The sequence below is a fragment of the Channa argus genome, chromosome 19 (assembly GCF_033026475.1).
Source record: "Channa argus isolate prfri chromosome 19, Channa argus male v1.0, whole genome shotgun sequence".
NCBI classification, from domain to species: domain Eukaryota; kingdom Metazoa; phylum Chordata; class Actinopteri; order Anabantiformes; family Channidae; genus Channa; species Channa argus.
The window spans coordinates 2,461,659-2,486,723 of record NC_090215.1 but is presented as its reverse complement, the minus strand read 5'-3'; the positions used below and the strand labels follow the sequence as shown (position 1 = coordinate 2,486,723).

The 25,065-nt window shown below is 39.8% G+C and overlaps 1 protein-coding gene across 8 annotated transcripts in view; it reads left to right on the top strand.

The window, feature by feature from the left end:
* col11a1a (collagen, type XI, alpha 1a) overlaps positions 1-25,065 on the top strand; it is a 73,279-nt gene that overhangs the window by 41,227 nt on the left and 6,987 nt on the right. For all 8 annotated transcript variants that reach the window (XM_067486425.1, XM_067486428.1, XM_067486432.1 and 5 more), the window contains 22 exons: positions 441-494; positions 1,125-1,178; positions 4,023-4,076; positions 4,322-4,429; positions 6,534-6,623; positions 7,761-7,814; positions 10,535-10,642; positions 10,721-10,828; positions 11,236-11,289; positions 11,467-11,520; positions 12,343-12,450; positions 15,240-15,293; positions 15,374-15,427; positions 15,598-15,651; positions 16,149-16,202; positions 18,325-18,432; positions 18,761-18,814; positions 18,959-19,012; positions 19,712-19,765; positions 22,357-22,410; positions 24,510-24,617; positions 24,844-24,897. In XM_067486425.1, coding sequence (XP_067342526.1) covers positions 441-494; positions 1,125-1,178; positions 4,023-4,076; positions 4,322-4,429; positions 6,534-6,623; positions 7,761-7,814; positions 10,535-10,642; positions 10,721-10,828; positions 11,236-11,289; positions 11,467-11,520; positions 12,343-12,450; positions 15,240-15,293; positions 15,374-15,427; positions 15,598-15,651; positions 16,149-16,202; positions 18,325-18,432; positions 18,761-18,814; positions 18,959-19,012; positions 19,712-19,765; positions 22,357-22,410; positions 24,510-24,617; positions 24,844-24,897 — 1,548 coding nt within the window. The remainder of the gene's footprint in view (positions 1-440; positions 495-1,124; positions 1,179-4,022; positions 4,077-4,321; positions 4,430-6,533; positions 6,624-7,760; positions 7,815-10,534; positions 10,643-10,720; positions 10,829-11,235; positions 11,290-11,466; positions 11,521-12,342; positions 12,451-15,239; positions 15,294-15,373; positions 15,428-15,597; positions 15,652-16,148; positions 16,203-18,324; positions 18,433-18,760; positions 18,815-18,958; positions 19,013-19,711; positions 19,766-22,356; positions 22,411-24,509; positions 24,618-24,843; positions 24,898-25,065) is intronic.

Below are 25,065 nucleotides of genomic sequence, written 5' to 3'. Positions count from 1 at the left end.
TATTGGGGTAGTGGAGGAAACAGGTTTCCTGATCAGGAGCTACAGGTTATGAGTCCACAGATGGGTGATTTTGCGGTTTCTTCATGTCTACATTTGTTCATTCTTCACACATTCCTTATGTTCCTGCGCCTTTAACGTTATTTAGTTTATACACTGACACTTTTCACATCTATTTATTCACTTTCTTATATTATACTAAATCATAGTAAATTAAGCCACACATGTTCCCTTGGCTGCAACACTGTTGCTGTCAAGCAGATTTCATACTAGTTAGCTTCAGTAAATTTCTAAAGTTGCCTTAGAATTTGTCACAATCTCCATGTAATAACCTTCCAGCTTTTAACCTTGTTGTGTTGTTGGTTTTCTTTTTGTATAATGCAGTAAACCATTTCCAGTCCTTTGGGAATTTCTCAATAATATGATTAATATGCTAATTGCAGGGACCTCAAGGACCTCAGGGACCAGTGGGCTTCCCAGGACCAAAGGGCCCCCCTGTAAGCATTTTTTTCTCCTCTGCAACACACACTTGACAGCTCAGTGTAAAATCATTTTCCTCAGGAATTAGCTGCAAACTACCTACATGTCCAGCGTCTATACTCTTACTGTCTTTCTTCTTCCTATTTTCTCAACACCAAATAAGCCTAGTTTTCAAACATTCGATGTCGCAATTGATTTAATTTGGCGGAATTCACGGGGTATTATAGAGCAATATCCCTAATTCTGCGCTGGGATCACTAGTCTAACTGGAGCAGAATCCATTTTCTCACTCTCCAGTCTGAGCGGGAGAAAAGTGGTAATTTCCACCTATTGATTCAGGTTAGATTCACAGCTGGCTGTCAGCCCTCAGCCACCGATGTTGTTTCTTTCAACAAAAAAACAGAACCTGTTATTTTTTCATAATTGTTCCACTATTCAGTCTATTTTTGCCAGTCTGACAGTGATGTGTGTACTGTGTGTTGTGACTTTGAATTGTTTGCACAATACTGTAATTATAAAATCTAATATACAGTAAACTTTGATGCCAACAATAGGGTCAATTGCGTAGCACTATTATTCACTCCACATCATTGTGATGAATGTCCTGTTTTACTTAGTTAATGTGTATTTGAATTTGTGCCTTACAGGGACCACCTGGGAAGGATGGCCTGCCCGGACACCCAGGCCAGCGTGGAGAGACAGTAAGTCGGGCAGCATCCTGTATGAGCTGTAATTCATATGTTCAGTTATGGCTGTAGGTTCAGACTCCATATTTTTTGCTAAATGTGCAAACCGAAGACTTCACATCTAGCTGAGACCTAAATCTTATTTTTCACATCTGCACTGACCAGTCATTTTTCACACCTCACTTTCACTCTCAGGTTTTTCAGACTTAGACTGCACAAATATATTAAGCCTCAAAGGAAGGTTTACTAAAATAAATGTAATCGCAAAGATAGCAGAAAAAACATTTTGAAACCATATTTTTATCCTCCAACAATTAATTTAGTTCGTTCCCTGCCAGACCTTTTTAGGTCTCGTTCCACAAATTACCTCTCACTTGCAGGACAGAGCTGATCCACGCAATCAGTGAGCTCCACTTCAATTGAACCCCCCTTTTCTCCTCCCCCACTACTTACCTTTATTGCTCTTGTATGAAAAGGATCACAATCATTTATACAACGTCTCAGTGTGGCGCCAAAAGCAAAGCTAGAAAAAGCTCTTGTGCATTGTCTGCCTTCGTCCATTCTCTTGCTCTGACACACACACACACACACACACACACACCGCATTCTGTCTGAGTAAATCCAGATGGCTCAGACTGCTATCTCACACATAAGGGAGCTGGGGAACCATCCATTTCTGATGGAGCATCTGTCTTGTTGTAACTTTGGCAAGTTTGCAAATATCTAGTAAGCGGATGCTGAACTTTAGCAGTTGCAACAAGGTAACGAGCAGTAATAACTTAAACCAGTGGCCATAAAATGTGCTGCACCATGATATGGTGGTTTGTGTGGTTTTGTCAAGATACACTTACGAGCTTAATGAGAAATGGCTGTTGTAAATTTGTCCCAAAGAAGCATCATTGCCTATCCTGTGGGACACGTTCGATTTGATCACAGCTAGTTGCAAGCCCTTGCCCTCCTCTTCGATTCCACTGGACTTGGTATGCATCACTGCACCTTGCTTTGATGAGGCTCAGAGGGCAATAAATTCTACTAAAAGCTCGACAGATCATCACCTCTATCATTAAAGCTTGCCTTTTTGCCTGCCTCTTTCCTTCAGATAACATAACACACCACAGATGAGTGCATTGCTGCCTTTGCTGCTGTTGAAGCGACAGCTATAGAGTCTTCATTAAGATGTTTACGGCTGTAGATTTATGCGCCGATGAACAGGCCCCACAAGCATCCAATATGAGAATTGATCACAATAATAAAGAGGCTCAAATCCTCCCAGCCTTGGCAACACAACTTACATTTGAGGAAGTGCAAATAAAGATTTGGGTTGGTGTCTCTTAGTCAGACTGATGCTGTAACAGCATGGCCTGAAGGTTTCCTTTGAATAATACATCAACATAAATCACAACACATAGTGATCAATAGGCCTGGAGTCACAAGACAGCCAGGATAAGCTTTCTAAGAGCTTGGATTTGAAAAGGTTGTGTAGTTCTAAGGCTATAAATGAAACGAGTTATAAATGCAAATTGGTGAAAACTGAAAGTGAAAACTGGTTGTGTTTAATGACTCACCTACATTTTGCCTTTGCGGTTGGATATGTTTGCTTTTGTGCTTCTCAGTGCCTGTTTAAACATCACATTTTCATACAATACAGCAGCATTTTAGGAACACAGATTTGGCAAACACGTCTGTGTAAGAAATCTACGTTAACTTCTTTCTCCTGCTTTATCAATTGACTTAATAGCTGCCTGCTAAGGATCACATAGGGTTAATATTTGGGGAATACATTCGGAAGACATCTCAAGCCAATGCAGATTGGATTGTTCCTCTCCCGGAAGAAAGAAGTTCATCTGATTGTGCTGCAGAGTCGATACTTGAGATGTTGAACTTCTTTTTTGGCTGGTCCTCTTCTACAGTTTGAATCTGCTTAACTATATCTACAGGGAACACTGCTCTGCAAATCAACCACACACTGTGAATATAAACTTATGCAACAACTTTACTACAACTTCTTGGCCTTTATCACCCTGGAGAACACTGGGTGCTAACTTTTAAAGGTTCTCAAGGTTTTAAAGATTCCTATTTATCAGTACTAGTGTTGTATTATTGTTGCAGTGTAATAGCCAAACTGCACATTGTCTAATTTAAATAGTTTTATCTGGTTTGCTGGCATTTGAGTGATAAAAGATGTGCTAATTTGTAAAATATTTGTGATTTTTTTGCAAGAATAAGAAAATCTAAATATTATTACTTTGCATTATTGTCTTACAACCACATGTTTTGCTACCAGACTAAAGTAAGGATATTACAATGGGGTTTCCAGACCTTGTTTAATAGTAACAATTGGCTACAAGTTGATATAGGCTGTTTGTGAAACTACATTAACCAAACTTGAAATCAGCTTAGAGCTGCAGAGTTCTACAGTAAGTAAGTGACTCATTCACATAAGGATACCAATAGAGAAAATGTTAGCGTTAAGAAGACTGAAAGCCTAGTGTCAGATCAAGTAAATGGATTTAAGTGTGTGAACCCTTTATCTTCCTTAAAACAGGCAGTGATCAAAAATAAATGATATGAATTTATAGTAATATAGTTATAAGTCTCAATGGGGGTCTTGATACTATGGTGTGATTTTAGCTGAAAATATGTTGCATGTCATCCTTCTCTCTGTGTTTCCTGTTAGCTTCTTGAAGCCATAAAATCTTATCACAAATACAAAAGGCAAAATCTAGAATGTTGTACAGATGAAACACACTCAAGTAGAATCACTATATTTCCTTTACTGGGGTTTTACTAGATAAGCTTTGTTAAATAAATGTTATTTGTTATAAATCATGTAAATAAGCCTGTATAATCTATTTTCAGGGTTTCCAAGGTAAAACTGGTCCCCCAGGCCCTGGAGGTGTTGTTGGGCCCCAGGTAAGAGAAATGTATCATGAAGCATTGCAATTTTTAATGTTTTGTAATTCAGCTTAACAAATGATGTCTATGACAACCTACAGCCGTGGCAACAGATTTGAACAGATCAATCAAAAACATACTATTATTGTCACGCTTTCAAAATGATACCTGCATGTGAACATACCACTATCAGTGATTAGTATTTGATTAGCTGTTAAAATGTGTTTTTTGGGACTGAACTGTAAATAAAACCCACATCTTAGGGACCCACTGGAGAAACTGGTCCTGTTGGTGAGAGAGGCCACCCTGGACCCCCAGGTCCACCTGGAGAACAAGGTCTTCCGGGGGCTGCTGGCAAGGAGGGAGCCAAGGTATGCAGAAACCACAAAAAGGGACATTCCGTTACTGACTACACTCATTAAGTATAGTCTCAGAGAAGAACAAAGTTGTATCAAAAGAACCCAAAAAATAAATCCTTCTTTATGTTTCTGGAGTAGCACAGCACAACAGAAATGGCCACACTTTTCTCCACCACTCGCTAACAGACATACAGGAATAATTTGTTGAAAAGATTGGGCTGGCCTTTCCTCGTGGGCTATATTAGATTTGTGTTAATTACACTGATAACAGGAAGCCAGGGAGGGTGATGGAGAGATTGAAAGAATGAACTTTTGCAGTTACAATTAATGTACATGATTTAACTCTGCAAAAATTGAGCCAGCTGCGTTGACAAACAGTTGTTGTTCTTCAGGGCATGCAAAGCAAGTAGTGCATTGTTGAATACAGCTCTGAAAATGCAAGAAGAAATATACAGCTGTTCACTGAGAAACACACCTCTAAGCAAACACCAATGCACCAATCTCACCATCACTCTCTGTGCAATACAAGACTCTAGCAAGTGAGGATGTTGTCACCGAGATTTGGGGAGCATCTGGCTATGTTCCCTGCACGGCCTGCCTGGCAATTGACTGCCCATTAGTAGCAGACAGCAGCCATTTCGTAGAAGTATGGGCTGCTCCAAACCAACCCTGATACTCCTAGGACCACTCAGCATCCCCTGCTCCCAATCCCCTCCCTCAAACCCCCATGTCTCCTGCTTTCATTTTCTTCCTGCCTTGCCCAAGCAGACAGTTTAATCAAGTTCGTCAGCTAACTCCAAACCCTCTGCCACTTACAGCCCCACTTTCCTCCCTCGCTCAACTCGGGCCTGTGCATCTGTATGCCAGGGACACTTTGTGGAGGCCTTGGCAACAGAGCCCAAATCCTCTTATACCTCTCAAGCCCACTCTTCTGTGCCTCCCTTTGTGCAGATAAAGTCAGCTTGCCAATAGAAAAGAGAGCATAACCAGAAGTAACTTTTTCTAGTAAGTAAGTCAAATGTCCCTGTTTTAGACGTGTTGCACAAAATGAACCACACGATGAACCTTTCTTCAGAATACAACAAGGGTTATTTAGTGCCTGAGGGGGAGGTACTGAATCAACTCAAAGTGCTGCAGGGCATTTTTACTGTCCTTCCTTTAAGCGAGCACTGTATCATATGCTCAGTCAGAAAGATCGGTGGTCATGCTTTGAAGCTGTTAAGCAGCATGTTCTTAAGTAAATAAGTAATCTTTCTCCAAACTACATTGATTTTAAAAGGCCAGCCTCTTTGTGTTTTATGGTGTTCATATGTCAAAGTAGCTCTGCACTGGTTGTGATTAGAGTTGAGGATCATGTATTGACTGTGTGACAGCAATAATTAATCCACAGAAAACATGCATGTTTACACCTAATTGCAGCTAATGGTCCATTAAGATGGATATCAACTACACAATAAGTAAACATCTGTCCCTAGTGAGGTGTAGAAAACCTCTAATATATGTAATATTTGCTTTTCACATCCTTTTAAGTAACCTGGAGCGCTTTTGTTCAGCTCTAAACTGTGTGGATAGGACTTTATTTTACAGAATTGCTCAAACATTTATGTACACTTCTCACCAGAGGAGACAGATGTTTAGCATCTTAGTGTAGAATTGACATTTCTTAACTTGAGTCTATTTTATGAGTGACAACTGATAGACCACTAAAATGAAAATGAAAATTAAGTGTATTTATATGTTATATAAGTAATTCTGTAAAAAAAAATTGGGTTTGGACAGTATTGAAATGTATATGAATCATCAGTGGCAAACAGAGCAGAACAGTTTTTGCTTATGTGGCATGATTTCAGGTAGTCAGCACATACAGTAGATAACATGTCTCACACTGAACTTGGATGAATGACTTGTTTTGTTGAGCTGTTGCCGATGTTTGCATCACAACATTTTTACCGGTGTACTATTTGTTAAGCAGTAGAACCAAAACTAGTTTTGCTCATATGCCCTGTAATTATAAGCATTTGTGGCACCATGAATTGAATATGCATTGTCAGAAAACACTAGTAAACAATTATATGTTGTTGTCTAACGCTACCTTACTGTGTGATTGTGTGTACAGGGAGACCCTGGACCACAAGGATCCCCGGGGAAAGATGGACCCCCTGGACTTCGAGGCTTTCCGGGAGAGAGAGGTCTACCTGGCGCCACGGTAAGAGCTCCCCTCCACCACACAGGTTTGCAAGTAGAAAGTGACAGAACCTTGCCCCATAGCAAATGAACCAGCATCTATCTACAGCTATTCACTTCATTAGAGACAGCAGCCTTGGAATTCACTCCTAGCAATCAATCTGTTGCAGGGGAAATCTAAAGTGGCACCTTACAAATGAACAGGCGTGCCTGTGCATCGCTCCACCAGCACTGACACCACTGTTTTAACGCCCGCAATGCTTCATGGGCGTCTATTACAGAAGTAGGGAATTTTTGGTTATGATTCCCTTTGTAAAGACTTTTCCTAGTTTAACTCAGGGACTTGTAGTGATGTTTGTAGAGTTTTTGGGGGGCAGAAAGGTTATTTGGTTGTCTCTGTATGTATTATTTATTTAATAAATTATTAAGTGGGAAATGCTGGCAATTAGAGTTTGGCAGCTGGGAATGGATATACGGTAGAGAGTGTTGTGCTGGCTGCATCCTCAAGGTCAGTCAGACTCTGCAGACCAACAGCACAGCTGATTGTTTTCTGCCATTGTAATTTACTTCAGCTCACAGCCAGAGCCAGCACGCACTCATTACCCAGGCTGCCATGTGCTTTTTGTGGCCCACAAGGGAGCTGCACACACAAACACACACACAGACACACATTTGACAATTTCCAAATAAAATACACAAACTTACGTGTGCAGAACAAGATGGAGAGCGTTATATACAGTATATGCAGATGCACCCACACCTGTGTATTTCTGCAGCTCACCCAACTACAAACTACATCAAGAGCACATTTATGAAGGACATGATATACTTTTCTTTATGTGCCACAAGTTACTGAGGTAAGTATTATGGATGTTAGATTGTTTTCTAACATACAATGTGCTGGAGTTAACGAGAATGAAAATGTCAACAACGTGACGTTTCCTAAATCAGTGCTTTAAGGTTAAAGGACTCAAGGCACATTTCTAGTGGTTCTGGTGTAGGTGACAAATCAGCAAAAAAAAAAAAAGGGAGGCCTGGCTGGATTGTTATCTAATAATGGACCTGTTGAACTGCAGGATTGTAGAGAGTAAACACATGCTAACAGAAAGCCATGTCTTTCCCAAGGAAATCCTCACCTGTTGTTTTCTTCTTTCCCCAGGGCCCAGCGGGTCTGAAGGGAGGAGAGGGACCCCAAGGTCCACCTGGGCCTGTTGTAAGTATACTGTTGCCTGAGATCCAGAAGATGTGACAACAATGATTTAATGTCCTTATTTATTAAATTTTCAATGACGAGCAGTGAGATGAGATGATTTTCAGTGGAAATCATCTCATCTCACTGCACACAGTGACTTGTCAGTGAAGCGATCATGCGCTAGAGTAGCTGGGTATCAAAACTGTTTGCTCCATTGCCTCCTCGCACACACACCCTGAGCAAACAAACAAACTACTAACCACACAGTCAGGAGAGCATCCAAATGGTGATTACAGTCTTCTCGGGCTTTGCTCCCACACATCTCACATCAGTCTCAAAGGTTGCAATGCGGCACTTTACACCTGCTGTGCTCTCGGTTTTTCTCAGATTGTCACAGACACTTCAGAGGTTCTTCATAAAACACGTTGTGTGGTTTGCGTGTGGCTGCTCCCGTCACATTACAACCTTTGTCTTGCTCCTAATTGTGGCATTGTTTAGTGCTCTTTTCACTTTGCATCCACACTATTGAATTAATAACACCCATTAAAAACATCTTTTTAAATTAATGATAATTTTCAGGAAAAACATCAACTCTAACAGAGACCCCCACCAGATGCCTCAGAACAGATGAAGAGCTTCTTTCCAGTAGCCATTAGAATAGTTGCTAAGGACGTCCAGGCATCCTACTGTGCAATGACTCTCATTTGCTTCCTCTCATTGCCACAGCACACACACACTCACACACACACACCGCACACCACAAATATACAGAGTGTATTGCTACTTAATCTCACTATGTATTACACTCTGCACAGCCCCATATGCATTTAGCTACAATGCTCTGCATTGTCCGACACCACTGGACAACATTAAAATATGTAAGAATTCATGCGACAGTAGCTCTTCTGTGGGATTGGACCAGACAGGATTATTTTGTTCCCTATGTGCATTAGTGAGGCTTGGGCACATTAGATTTCGTTGCCAGTTCAACAGTTGTCCTTCCTTGAACGGAGTTTGGTGGGTACTGACAACTGCAGACGGGAAAAAACGCCATAAGACCTGTTGTTTTAGAGTTGCCCTGACCGAGTGGTCTAACTATTAAAATGTACCTATGTTCAAAGTCACTCAGATCCTGCTGATTTTCCCTGCTTCCAGCAATAAACCTCACAGCTAGAAAGTCCCTAGTTCCCAAATGCTCATGCTCTCTCATGGCTTGCATGGGTTTCCTCCAGTTACTCCAGTTTTCTCCCACAGTCCAATACATGTTAGGTTAATTGGTGATTCTAAATTGCTTGTAGGTTTTTTTGTCTGTGACTATGTTTAAATGCACTTAGGTAACCGAGGTAATTGGAGAAATCAGCTTCTTCGGGCAATTGGGGAACAGTGTTTACATGCACTTAAGAAACCTTGTTACGGGAAATCCACATATACATGCAGCTCAAGAGTAGCAGCTCTGTGTTAATAACATTTTCTGTCGCACCCTAAGCAGACTTTGTTTTTAAAATGAGGCTTCGTCGCCCAGTCAACAATCTGTCCTTTCATTCAATTTGTCACTTAGCTCTGGTTACGCACGTGTGCAGTTGGAGAAAGCCGATTAGAAACCTGCCTACACATTTCCATGGCAGAGTAATGAGCATTCTCCGACAGAAATCTACCTGGGGAAACCAGGTTTCTGTAATCCCCTACCCCGATTTCGGAAACCAGCGTTCCCGTTTACGTGACACTTAAGAAATCCGCTTTATCGAGAAACCTGACTGTAACCTGGTTACTTGTGTCCATGTAAATGCACTCAATGTTGGCCCAGAGATAGACTGGAGACCGGTCCAGGACATATTTTGCCTCTTCCCTAATAATAGGTCCGATAGGCTCCATCCCCTCGTGACCCTGAACAGGATAAGTGGGTACTAATAAGATATGGATGGATGGACCTCATTGTTGAGACTGAGGTTTCAGGAATGTGGCCCTACCACGGGAATAACAGCGCTGGCCAATGACTACATTCAAACTCCCTATCCAAGATTGCAAAATTTTAAAATTCAAGTTAACGTGCACACAAATTTAAGGCTATAATAGTGTTAAAATAAAAATATTATGTGTAAAAATAAAACACCGAAATGAATCTTATTTTGAAAAAAGGTGCTGCGGGAGCCTCCTATGAAGTCAATTTCCTTGTATCATAAAAGTTTCCACTTGAACACTTTCCTTTCTGTTTGGGCATCAGTAAATGGGTTAATCCACGTTGACACCTTATGTCTTCCTAGGAGCACAAAGTTGATGTGCATGCAGGTACACAGAGTGTTGATTCAGTGCAGCAGAGATAGAAAATGCAGAGTGTCATTCACCATCATGTTTTATGGATTTATGTGAACAGTGAGTTCCTGTTTCTGAGTACTGATACACAACAGCACCCGCTTTGATTCAGAAATGCATTTTCAGCAGCAGGAGTGAGATGCTCACAGCTAAGGAAGCCACTAAGACATCAGCTCTCCCATAGCAGATAATGCTGGCTCCTTCCAAGGCTGCTTTATTAGAACTTAAAAGCCACTTGTTTCTGTGTGTTGCTCCCGGTGTTGTCCCCATATTCCTCTAGGTCTCCATATTCCTTGGGTAATACATGCATATATGTGTTTGAATCCATTAGTGAACTCTGAAATAAGTCTACTTCTCTTCAGGATAAACAAATCTGCCTTATTGCTTTCATTTATTGTAATTATGAGTCATCATCTCTCTCTTTCTCACAGGGTTCTCCTGGCGAGAGAGGTCCTGCTGGTCAAGCTGGTCCAATTGGCCTGTCTGGTAGACCTGGCCCTCAGGGTCCCCCAGGTCCTGCTGGTGAGAAGGGAGCACCTGTAAGTGTTATTCCTCGTTTTTTTTTCCCTTTCTTTGTATTTCAAAATATAATTTTAACAAATGTCATTGTTGTCCAGGGTGAGAAAGGTCCTCAAGGTCCAGCTGGTCGTGACGGTGTCCAGGGTCCTGTTGGTCTCCCTGGGCCTGCAGGACCACAAGGTCCACCTGGAGAGGATGGTGATAAGGTCAGTCGACTGCACTCACCACCACCTATGTCCTCACTACGGCAATGTCCATTAAAAATGTGTCGTTTCTTCAAACTACATCCTATAAAAGTGAAAGACTGGTGTTCATGTCATTTCTTGCAGTCATTATGCTCCTTAAGGTTCCTTTTATTGAGCTGACAAACATGTCACTGCAGATGTTTACTATGTAATAAACTAGACAATAAAAAACATATATCTCCATGTTTGTACTTTGGCAAGATTATAGCAGCAGATAATAGTTGTTTATGTTGAGCTAAAGGTTTTCAATGATTTTTATAAGCTGTTGACATTTGAAGAAGAAGCAAAGCTGAGCTGATGGTTGACTGTGTGTGTGTGTGTGTGTGTGTGTGTGTGTGTGTGTGTTTGTGTATGTTTCTGTATCCCAGGGAGAGGTTGGAGAGCCTGGCCAGAAAGGAAGCAAAGCAGACAAAGGAGAACAGGTGTGTGTCTTTTCTCCCCCGTGCGTCCATTCTTCACAGTAGGTGATGTTACTTAAGCTGATTTTATAATAAATGTAGGGAACTTAGTGCACATGTCTCAAGGGGAAGCATAAGTGCTTTTACATTTTCGGGGTTATTTTGGGGATGTTGTAACAGCTCTTTTTTGTTTGTGCCCAGGGTCCTCCTGGCCCAGGTGGTCTCCAAGGTCCCATAGGTGCCCCAGGACCTGCTGTAAGTCCTGTCTGTCTTCTATGGGTGAAATTGCTGTAATGGACCATGAATGATATTTATAGCACAATGAACCGGAAAGAAAAACAGAAGAAAATAGATACAAGCTAGATGAGCTGATAGTATTTCTTAATATTACAATGCAGATCTTTCATAGAATAACATATTTCCCATTTAAAACAAGAATATCTACTTTTGTACTATGGGAAACAGATTCACTAGGACATAGTGACTCTCACTGTGCTGTTGCAAGTAAACATAATATTTTACAATAAAAAAACAGACCTGCCATCACACCTGGAGTGTGTGCACCATAGGTGAGACGTTATCTTTTTGTTGCCATGTTTTAATGACCTGTCCTCACTGTGTGCTTATCATTGTTTCAAACGATGCACTTTCCGTGCTGTCGCTACATCACTTCATCAAGTTATGTTCAGCTCCGTCATGTTTTTGCTGCTCTGCTCCGTCGCTATTTTTATTATTGTGTTACATACATGTCTTACTGTTGTTTTAAAGGCTGTAGGTGGTTTCAACACCTGGCTGTGGGGAAGCAGTTGAAAATAAACCATTTTGCTAACGTGCACGAAAACAATCATAATACAAAGAAATAGGTTTCTTATAACAGATGTTTTTATGAGACGTTCATCACCTTTAAAATCATTCTGTATTTAGTGTATTTGGAATCTATTTTGTATTATTAATATCTTTAGCACAACGCAATGTTTACCAACATTCCCCTAAGTGCTTTTGACAAAAAAGTATGAAATCAAACAAACAAATTCTGTAAAAATGTTAAACTTGGAAAATGTGTTTGTTGACTCTTAGGGAGCGGATGGAGAACCTGGTCCCAGAGGGCAGCAGGGTATGTTTGGACAGAAGGGAGATGAAGGGCCCCGAGGTTTTCCTGGACCCCCTGGTCCCATTGGTCTGCAGGTTAGTACCAATCACACATGTCCTATTTAGGAGAGGATTAACTGTGTAATATCACCGTTTGTGTTGTTCAAATGAAACTGGAAAAGCCTCTTTTATACATTTATAGTGCCTTTCTTTTGATCTGAGTGCTACGGACTCTTTTCTGGTCTAGACTCAGGACCCAGGGCAATATTTTTGTGACCAACCATTGATGCGAAAATGTTTTTGGATGCAAATGTAGGCAAAGCAACACTTGTACAGAGACTTTATTGTACGAGTGTCTATAGCATATAGAGATTATATTTGTTTTTGTTTTTGTGCCTGGTGCCAGCGTTGCTAAAAGTACAGTATATGTATATTTAGACGTGTGTTGTACAAAGACTCTGTAGTAGCCCTCTAGCCGATGAAAAAGCAAACTGGCTTTTGGAAGTTTCACAAGCTGAAAGATAAGCATTTACGTGGTGTAAAAAAAGAAATGAGGGATGTACATAGACGAGACTTTTTCCTTACCAGGCTCCGTGCTGCACTCAGATGTTAAGACTGTCTGTACAACACAGGAAGGGTTCTTTTGTTAGGACAGAGGATTTCTAGAATTGAACATGGAACATGAAACAAGACAAATGATGCAGTGAGATGAAATCATTGCATTTTGCTGTTTGTAGTGAAAATGGCCATCTTAGTATAATTTATCATATGAGTTGTTTGTGTCAGTTCCATTCATATTTAGTCCACCTCATATTAGTGCTTTATGACAAAAAGCCACTCCAATTATTTTCTATATAAAGAAACACACAGGTGGTGTTGAGGCAAACGCTGGCCTAGGTGGAAGTCATTTTCGGGGTGGTTTTCAGAATTGTAAGGCTCCAGGATTTTAATCAGACATGCTCCCACAGCACTGTTACTCTGCTTCACTTTTATATCAATTTGCATTTCTCATTCTGCGATTACATGACATGCACAATATATAGTTGAGGTATATAAATATTTGTTGTCTGCCAGTCACAGCCTTCACTTTATAAAGATAATAATAAAAAATACATTTCTTGATTGCTGTGTCTTCTATTTCTCTTAGCCTTTATTAATATGGAGTAGCAAGAATTGAAACTTATTTTGTCAGTAATGTGCACATTTGTCCTATAGAAGCAGTGTCTAGTGATGACACAGTGATCAGGATCATTCAGTGACCTCTAAACAGTAAGAGCCAGGGCATGTGTGTGACATTCCCAGACCATTCCACAAACCATCAGAGGCCGTCACACAAATTCACACTTACGCAGTTGCCTGCGCCGTATACTCTGCTTTAATTGAATCTTTGTCGTCTGTTGTATGCTGACCTGGCTTTGACCTGCAGTGATTACACCTCTCACCTCCATTTGCTGGCAACATCCTTCCTCAATCACCACCTGGGTTAAGGCTCTTTTTCATCACAACATCTACACTCCCTCTATTCTGGCAACTATTCTCTATTCTGGCTATTCTGTGTAAAGCCCCTATGTGCCCAACAGTGAGGCTTATTGATGTTTTGTAATGCTGTAATATTAATCTAATGAGCTGGACCTTCCTTTTAGAAGTAGCCTATTGGTAATTGTGTTTTTTCAGCTATCAGCTTCTTAAGCTAAACACGTTAAGAGTTTCCTTTAGATATTGAGGTAATTTTCTTGATGAAATTACACAGACTACTGCTCATCATTCCAAGGTACTATCCTATCTCTGCAGGATTGTCTTCAATGGACTTTTAATTGGAAGTACTTCACTTCCCATTGCGAATCCATTAATTGCAAGGACTGACCTGCTCCGATAGTCCGTTTCCTCATCGAGCACATTTACTATGCTGCATAATTAGTAGCATCGCTAATGATTTCAGACTAGAGAAGACCTTTTACCCAGATGAGATTTCTCAGCACGCAAGGAATCAGCATGCGGCTACACTTGTTTTTTAACACCAGCGAACATACACAAACTTAAATGTAGGCCAACACACACATGTACCCAGTTAGCAACGAGTGCCTTTTTCCCACTGTATTGTATTTGAACTTGATGTAAACACATGTAGAGAAATTAATACTCTGATCTCCTAACATGCCCCTCTACACTTTTATTGCCAGTGTTGAAGTTCTATTGAAGATTATACCCATGTTGCAGGAGATATCTGATACTATACAATATTGAGTTTGTCACATAACACAAAAATGTAAACTAATCTAAACAAAATCTAAGAAAATCAGGCCTTTGGATGCAGAGTTGTAAGATGTTTGACAGTTTTTCTCAAGGAATAGAAATTCTGCAATAAATGGTGCCACTTTCAGGACACATATTGCTTTATTCTGTTCATCCACCACAGACTGAATGTGCAATGAGGGGTCATGTAGTGGACTTGTGCTTGACCTTGCTCAGTATTTACTCATTCAGTATTTCATTGACCAGATAATAGGTCTAGGCTTCAGTTTAAACATGGATTCAGGCAATTCATTTATGCATGTTCATGGTCACAGATGTATTTAATATTTTAGTACAGTTCATTCTTGAAGCCCAATTAAACCTCAAGCAGCATTGACTCTATATTCAATTCAATTCAATTCAACTTTATTTATATAGCGCCAATTCACAACAAAGTCATCTCAGGGCACTTTACAGAATAAAGTCAAGATTATAAAGATGTATAGAGAGAACCCAACAATTCCCCCTGGAGCAGCTCTATAGCTATTAACAGTAAAAAGAAACTAGTATCAGGAAGACTATTGTTTATTCAATAGCACTTTATAGTATTTTTTTCCTGATAATATAAGCATTTGGTCATTTCTCATCCTTAGGGGCTTCCTGGGCCTCCTGGTGAGAAGGGGGAGAATGGTGATGTTGGCCCCATGGTAAGAGTTAAATCTGCTTCTTGTCATAACACATATAATATTCTAATACACCTTAACAATATTGCATATCTTTTCTGCAGGGCCCTCCTGGTCCACCCGGTCCCAGAGGTCCTCAAGGTCCTAGTGGAGCTGACGTATGTATGGCTATTACCTACATAAATTAAAAAGAGTCAGTTTCATGTCGGAATGTGACAAAATAATTCGACACTACACCTTTGTCTCACCTGTCTTGAAAATTTGGGATATCATCATGTGTCCTCTAGTACAGGAATTTGCTAATTTTTTTATTTATGTGGTGCTACAGGGTCCACAAGGTCCTCCAGGTGGTGTGGGCCCCATGGGAGCTGTGGGTGAGAAGGTAAGAATCAGAACATTGCCCTGCTGATTGTTCTGCCTTGTTCAACACAGATACTGCTATAGTGCTGGTCCATCCCTCCCAGCCCACTTTACACCAGCCAGCTGCCCCTGTTGTTAGCAGCTGCAGGTTTTTTGTCTAAGTTAGAGCTTTGACTCTATTAATGTCTATTTTACAACACTTTCAACACGATTCTTCCACTTTACTGCCATTTGGCAGATGGCTGCACTATAAATTGTTAGTGTTGTACCATGGCTGTTAAAATGACTATGGAATATGAAACATGAAGAGGGCACTTGCAATATAGTAACCTAACAACCTTTTATCAACTACCGTTATAGACTTGTTTTAGTCTTTTGTTGATGTTAATGACATCATTAAGGAACATCGTGTATAACTACGGTGTTAGAATAGATGTGTTTAATTTAATTGCTGTGTCTACATGTGATCACATTTCATGTGCAAGGGGCGAGTTGATTTGTCCGTTTGTCTAACCACAGGGTGAACAAGGTGAGGCTGGAAACCCAGGACCACCTGGAGAGCCTGGAACTGGGGTAAGTAAGCTCTGCTGCTGTTTTTATATAATATGTAAAATGTGAGTATTTTATGTTTGGATGTCTTAATGTGCTAGAAGGTGTTCGCTTGTACATGTTTTTAAAATATTGCTTTCTCAGTTTTTTACACAAACGACCCCTTGCAGCATGAATATGTTTAGCCCATAAGTTAAAAACATTTTAAAAGGAATTTCCCTTCAGTTCACTTTAATAAACACATCATTCTGGTTGATTTACTCTCTGATTGTTAACATTGGTAACATTCAGGTCATTTCCAGGAGTACAGGTACTTAACTGATAACTTGAGGCAAACATGGAACAAAATACTTTCTTTTCCTCCTCAGTGTGACTCTGCATATACATCACAGTAAATCTAATTGCTCTTCACATTGGGGCTGGTAGCTCATCTCAGCATGGTTCTTCAGCTTTGAAACCCACGTCCACATAGCCTGCCAAATTAAGTATCTTCCCAGACTTTTAAGACATAATTTCCAGGGGGATACGCCTGGTTGGTTCTCTCCTAAAGAGAGAAGATTGCAGCCATCATGAAGCAGGTTGGCATCAAATCACTACACATGTATTTTCCAGAGTTGCAATTTAGTTGCAATTTGATAACTGCAATGGAGCAGTAGTAAAATACTTTTAAGTAAGCCCTCTCAGTAGTATGGCTTTAATTGCTATGATTGTTTTAGTAATATTTGTTACTACTAATATTTAAGTTAAATAAACACACATTCTTGTAAAATTAGCATATCTCAATGTTTGCCTGAAAAACCGAAATTTCTGACTATTTGATTAGCTTTTTCAAACTTTTACCACCATCATTGATGGCTCTGTTATCTCAGATGCTTCATTTATCATTAGTGAAGTACAGATTGAAAGATTTGCCTATTTCCAGTCAGAGTGGTGTGCAGCTCACCATGAACTCAGCCCCAGTCTAAGCCTTCGGTTATTTTATTACTTTTTCCAATATTGATTGCACTGGAACAAACTTAGAATGGCTACAATTTTTGTATACTTATGCCATTATACTGTACATGCTGTATATAAATTCTATACACTGTTTAATGTATATCATTTTTTTACATTTAATACATGTGATCAAAAAACTTGCGTATTAGGTTGTCAAAATAAACTTGATTTTTACCATCTCTAACATTAGAGTGATGGATCAGTAATTACAATCAAATAATGATATTCGTTGGTTTGAATTCTACCATTATGCATAAATAGTACTTTTACTTTTGTTGAAGTATTTATTGTGCTAATACCTTTTTACTTATTAAGTAAAGTAACGTTTTGCATTCAGAACTTTTACTTTTGACAGTACTGCTACTTATACGTAAAGCATTTTGCACAGCTCCAGTGCATCTTAAAGCATATTTAGAGCATGTGTTTTCACTTGAATATTGATTTAGTGTACTTTTACCACCTCTGATAAAAAAATAAAGACATACTATAAAATAGTATTAACATGTGGCTGGTTCAAAACAACAGTAAAAATGAGTATGCATGCTACAAGCAAAGTAATATGAATAAAAGTAATTACAGTATTACCTTGAGGTACATGTTTACATCTATAAAAGCTCTACAGTAGATGAAACTACAGCTGTTGTGGTCATCTGGTGCCGCCTTTCAAATCAGCAGCAGGTTCCACCCATATGAATATTCACGGAACCCGGATCATTCTTTCAATGCACAAATATAAGTGCTTATCATACAAATAAGGTGAATAGAGCTACAAAGTGTCTGGCAATGACAGATGGTGAAGGGATTAAAAGCTTATATGAAAACTATATCCAACATACTTATTTTCATCAGATGGCTTGTTATATTGAGAAAATGGTTTCAATTTTGTCTTACCATTACAGCTTTTTGAGATTAGATCCTATTTTCTGGGAACTATAGAGACACAGTAATATTCAAAGAGCTGGTGGGACTGAATCATTTTCAGACAGCGGTGTGTTGACATTTAAAGACATTGTCCTTACTTGCACACACTGACATCAGCTCTCTGGTGCCTCTGGCCACATGTCAGTCTTTATCCACCATTCAGTTCAGTGTAGACTTCCAATGTGATACTGATGTTATGAATGCCCTCCATCACCTCCCACCACTGTAGGGACCCAAAGGCGAGAGAGGAGAGAAAGGAGAAGCTGGCCCACCTGGAGCTGCTGGACCTGCAGGTGCCAAAGGGCCCCCTGGAGATGACGGTCCAAAGGGCAACCCTGTAAGTTTGCCAAATGCTCTCAAAAACTGCAGAGGAGGTTTTTGGCACTCAGTCAGACAGGCAGAGGAAACACAGCCTTTAGACACACTGTTTTATCCTAACACTTATTCAGGTGCTAAAAAGTCTTTTTATTGAAGGAGATTATATTTTATTTCTGTATGCTAATGGAATGCAGTTAGGCATTTTTTTCACGATTTGCAGCATCATCATTAAGTCCATCAAATTGCCTTCAATTGTTAAATCAAGGGATTAAATCATGAACCAATCATTAACAGCACCTGATGTTTCTTTTACTACACTGGTGCATCTAATTATTTTTCTTTCAAAGGGTCCTGTTGGATTCCCTGGAGACCCTGGCCCTCCTGGAGAGCCTGGTGTTGCTGTAAGTATTACATTCTTGGTCAATATTATAAAGGGTCATATAGATAATTTTATTATGAAACATGTTGAATCCATATATTAAATAGTAGTATAGAATAGATATGTTCAATGTCAGACACCTAAAATGCACATTTCTCTGTTACAGGGCACTGATGGGGAACCAGGGGAGAAGGGAGAGGATGGTGAGCCTGGTCAGCCAGTAAGTTGCTGTTTTTTCACAGAAGTTGGACTGAACAATGATTTCCTGACTCTACTGTATATCTTGTACTACACACAGTTAACTTGAAGACATAGAATGTAACATAGAACCTCGGTTTGCTTGCAGTAAATGCTGTAATTATATCTACAGTTGTGAATATAATTATTCATACTGCAGCATTCTAATTCATGATATTTGCTTCATACTCTTGGGTGCAGGGTAAATGGACTTATCTGCGTTGCAGTCTCATTAAGTATGATTAGAAAGCCAAACAGTAATGTGCTGGCCCTGTAAAACACAAACACAAACCACGACTCTTATTAACATTTATTAATGTAAATGAGTATTTATCAATGCCAAAGAAACACAACAAAATTACTCCATGAATGTTACATATTGCTGAAATTTAACGTTGAAGGAAAGTGTCTAGGAGGTATTTTTAAATGATGCATTCTTTATAAGAGCTCATTGTTCTTTAATAGGAAAATGTTATACTCTTACTTGTATATACATGTAAGTCTCTGCCCAACCTACAAAACAGCTGAAAAACTACCTTCTCTTTGTAATGCTGCCAGTACATTTATAATTAAGCATGGTTTGATTGCTTGCAATTAACTTTGATATAATTTGATGGAAGTGTCTCAGAGAGCCCAGTATGTATGATTTGACGGCATGTCTTGTTTCCTTGCTTGTTTTCAGGGACCTCCAGGTCCATCAGGAGAAGCTGGTCCGCCTGGACCACCTGGCAAGAGAGTGAGTCTGTTGAAACAAATTTTACCACAGTGTTTTTGTGTATTCATTACTTGTATGATGGAAATAATTCAAGACCTGGTCTGATGTCTTAGTTGTTTTCGTATAAAAATCTCCTGCCGACCACACTGTTAAGACTCGACAAACCTGTGTGAAATTCCATAGCTATTAAAAATAGTTTAAAGGAGTGCGTTGCATTGTACATAGGCTGTGTTTTGCCAGCAGACGGGCATCCTGTCTCGCCTCCTAACAACTCCTCCTCAACAACTTAATCTTGGCACTAAAGCAGGAGAGATTCATTTTCATTAAAAGTAGACTGAGGAAAACAAAGTAGGAGATTTAAGGGGTCAAGGCATTGTGGTGTCTGCGAAGGAAAGCTGCCTCAAAGCCTGTTCAGAAATGAAAGATAGGAATTCAAAATCATGATACATTTTTTTTTTCTTAGCAAGAAATTGAAAAGGCTTAGCTGGAAAAAAGGAGCAATGGGTTCCCAACTCTTAGGTGATTGTGGCAGTAGGCAGCAACCGAAGGAATTTATCAGGTCTGACACATTATTGATCCATAGCTTCTTGACTGACAACAACACAAAGGCTTACTCCGGACACAATGAAGTTGTTAAGGTTATGAGAATTGATGGGTTGGCTTCAGGACCACCAACAAAAAAACATGAAATAAATTCAAACCTTGAATTTGTAAATGTGTTAATTGTGATGCAGATATGATGACGGAGAGTTTGGTCGGCTGCCAGCTAAGTCAAAACACGAAGATTCTACCTCATTAACAGTGTTGAATAAAAGTTGAAAAGTTGAATGCACAGCTGATATAGAGCATTACCATATTTCCAGTAGGACGTGAAGCTCACCATCCACATGGAAATGAGCCGCTTTTCTCCTGAATGTGAAGGTCCCTGAGTGCATTCCATAGACTCCAAGGCTCAGTCCAGTGGAAAAGAAAAAAAAATATGTCATGCATTTTTAAACCAGGGTTGATTGCATTTCTAATAGGCCCAGTGAAATTTACATTCGAAGCATTTAGCATGGAATCAACATATGGTGCACCTAAATGGCCTGGGGATTATGGTAAGGAAAGGGATATTTTATCACACATGGCTCTTTAATGGCTTTGAAAAAAAAGGGACCCAGGATGATCCGTACTCCCCAAAAACTTGCTGCTCTGAAAGCATAATTGCTCAGCTCGAGTTGTTGTGGATCTTTTGGTCCTCCTCGAGTCTTGTCAGCATTTTGCCTATATGACTGTGGCGCAGGAAAGTACAGTGGGCGTCCACCAGTCCCCCCAGTTGTTGGTTCAATCCCTGGCTCCACTGGTCACATGCTCAAGTGTCCTTGAGCAAGAGACTGAACTGTGTGGCTTTAAGTGGCATTTAGTAGAAAACAGCTATATAAGTGCAGACCATTTACCATTTTGAGGAGTCAGTTTAGCCTAACAGCAAATTTAGATAAACCTGTAGTATCAAGCTTTTGGAAGCGGCGGATGCAGGTAGCAAGAAAGGTGTAGTTAGTAAGAAGGCTTTAACGACAAATAAGCAAAAGAGACATAGGTTGAGGATAAAGGGAAATGCAAGAGATGTGAGGGAGTTACTAACAACAAATGTCAGCGAAGGGTAGGAGGGTCAGGCAAAGGACGACCAATTACAATAATGCATTTATACTGGAAATATGTTCAACTTTGCTTCTTTATTAAAACTGAATGAGGTAAATACACTTCATTTCTATTTAGTTCTTATGGGTTCAGGCCACCCTGTCTTTTCTCAGTTTCTGAGTTTTATTCAAATATGAAGAGTAATAAACTGCTACTGAGCTAAGTGGTCTTGCGACCTTGACAAGAAGAATATACCCAGCGCATTTATTTCAGCCACTGTATATTGAGCCGCAATTGAAATGGTTCATTGTGCTGATCAAGAGCCTGCCTCTTCACCACCAGTAAGAGGTGCACATCAGTAGAAGATGAAAGCTCCAAGACAGGAGGCGAGCTCACATTATAGGCTCTCAGTCAATAGCACTCAGAATGCAGTCGGCCAGATCAGAGTGGAATTTGGACGGAGAGCATTTTTTGAAGAGGGACGGCTGGAGGTGGAGTTGAAAGAAGCTGTTGCGAGCCTGAGAGATCCCTACCACAGAATAAATATGACCCGCAAACCCTTAGCACGAATGACGAAGGCTGTGTGTGTGTCTCCTGTTGTGTACTTGTGCATAGCTGCACGATTGTATGTCTCTATGTGGAGACAAAGGCACGTCCATGTCACTCAAATAGATTTTGGCATAACTGAAGTAGTGCACATTCAAGGACATTGGATTATCTTCTGTGGTCGAGCACAACACCAACCGAGTATTTATCAGGCAGGACAATTGCTCAATATAAATTCTAATAACATGAAAGTGAAATCTCGAGTGGCTTGTGCTGGTAATCACTCGCTGTTTACACAGCTCAGACACACAACTGAGTTGTGTGTTTGCTTCTTATGTGTCGCTTTTCAGACACTAAAATAGTCAATGATGACCAGTTACCTGTCTGTACCGGCTGGTGTGTTGATGCTGTGTTGAATTGCTAAACCTGTGTCCTGTCGTCCTCTGCAGGGACCTCCAGGAGCTGCAGGTGCGGAGGGCAGGCAAGGAGAGAAGGGCGCCAAGGTAACAAAGCCAATCCATCTTTGGCACAGTAGAGCCACCTCAGCAAGTCTCTACATCTCCACCCTGTCAATTTCACTGTAACCCCAATTGTTCCTCCTCTAGAATACGAGGCATCATCATGCAGAAGAAATTGTTTTCCCACCCATTTCCCATCTGAGTAAAACAAAGATATACTCAATTCTTTCATTTTGCTGTGTCTTAATAACAAGACTGACAAAAAATGTCAGTGCTATTTATGTCAACCCCTAAGGTAATCAGACCTGTCCTGCTTTCTCTTTCCCTGACAGCTGAGGGAAATTTAAATTTAGCTTACACAGTTTTTTACATGTTAAATCGAACCGCACTCCAATCTGTAATTATCCTCTCTGTAAAGTGTAGATATCCATAATAGTATTTCTCCTACTCAAAATTGCAATCTTACAAGTCATAATAGTAATTAAAGATACTACTAGTACAAATTACTAGAAAAAACTACTAGTAGACATTTTATTTCAAGATATTTACATATTTAATTTTGGTAGTCAAAACTACATTCATGATATCTAACACTCCTTAAAAAAGCATAAGTATGTATAAGTACATTTTAACATTTAATAGGTACTGTAGGCTAAATATATATAGTGGATATCAGTAGTTTATTATCTTCCTTTTAGAAAAGAACATTTCAAATATCCACAAAAACATTCTTCCTATTCACAGCTATCATTTCAGATATCTATGTCATTCTTAAAAGGATAAACAATCTCACTTTCATTGTTCATGTGTATTGGGCTTTTATTTATTGTAATTAATATTCTGAATGTCCGCAGAAGGGCAAAACAGTTGTGGCTATAATCTTTGCATTTCAGATATTCAAAATGAATATGCGTTGGGTTGGGATGCAGAAGGCAGTGGGTTCAAATCCCACCCCATCAAGAGTGGCCCCACCCAGCCAAAGGCAACCTTGGTGCTGGTCCTGAACCTGGGAGAAAAAATGGGAGGGTTGCGACAGGAAGGGCATCCGGTGTAAAAACACAAGCCAAATCAATGTGCGGAACATTCCGCTGTGACGACCCCTGAAGGGACCAGCTAAAAGCCATTGATCTTTGAGTTACTACTAAAAACACCAATACAGATTAAAAAATATTTCTATTATGATTAGTCAAAATGCAATTTGAGATATTTACAGTTAAGATTATGAGAAGAAAAAATGCAACTACATATATGCAAAAATGTTTTCTGGTCTAAACATGTAGGCACATAGCCACAATCAGTTGGAGGTCACTGTATTTAATTCACTACAAGACACTTCTGTTCTTCACTGTGCCAGGTTTTATGGGTGACAAACTCCCCAAATCATTTAGTGTTTAATGCCAAACACATTAGACACTTTCTAAATACTAATTCATGTGTTCAGCGTTGGTGTAAAAAAAAAAAAATACATTCTGAAAAAAATTCTAAATCTGAATAATTCATTTTGATTGCTGCGCAGTGTAGCAGGAAGAAATTCAGTGCCGGTCTTTTTTCATTCAACCTGTAATCTGTCAATCATATTTCCATGTGCTGTGTGTAGTCTAATGTAGATTAAAGCTGGTCAGCCCTTTGGATCTGTATGAGGAAGCAACACCATCTATTGTCGTGGTCCTCATTTGGAGAAAAGGGGGCACATTTAATAAGTCCCACTTGTTTACTTGTCCCTGTTCACCAGTCTACACACTGCACACTGTCTCAGCATAATTTAAAGCTGAAAGCAGCCTGCAGCTGAATTCTGATAAAAACAGATACAGAGAAGCTGAGAGGTTCCAAAAGAATTCTGACAAGTTGTAGCTGAATTTTAGATTTTACGTCATCACCAAACATTACAAATGATTTTGATAAAACACCAGATATGGCTCATATACCATAATATATGGTTCATGTCAGCTACAATTATCTAAAACAAGTCTTTTCACTTTATTTCTTTGAAATTGTTTTGGTGTCTCTCATGATGGTAGGAAAATACATTAAACTGAATATTCCCATAAATCTTGTGCTCCTCCAAACATGTGCATAATACCAGCTGCTTTGATCCCAACGTATTATTATTATTATTACATCCTGGGTGACTTATCCATATGCAGGGTGAGGCCGGTGCAGAGGGTCCAGCTGGTAAAACTGGACCAGTTGGGCCTCAAGGACCTCCAGGAAAACCTGGTCCAGAGGGTCTGCGTGGAATTCCCGGCCCTGTTGTAAGTCTGAGCTACAACTTAAAATATAGCGCTAAAGCATGATAATAGACTTTATGCAATAATCAATAGCCCCGTTTGGCTTTTACTTTAGTTTTGCTTGTTTATTCCAGCACACTTTTCCCTTGTTTGGGCTATTAATCATTGTGTTCAACACAGAAAATCAATGGCAGGTCTGAGAAAATACAGCCGGCCAAAGTTCTCACTTCAACTGAATGGCTTTTCACAGGGTGAACAAGGACTGCCCGGCTCCCCAGGACAAGATGGTCCACCTGGTCCCATGGTTAGTATGCATTTTATCTCCCTTTCACTTTTTACCTATGCAGAGTCGGAGCAGTTGGATAGTTAATTTTTACACTTTTCACAGAGTGAAGCGGGAGGTTTTTTTCCCTTGCTCTCAGTGTTGAGTGAATTGCGGTTATTGCAGATTCGCTCTCACTCTACTGGATAT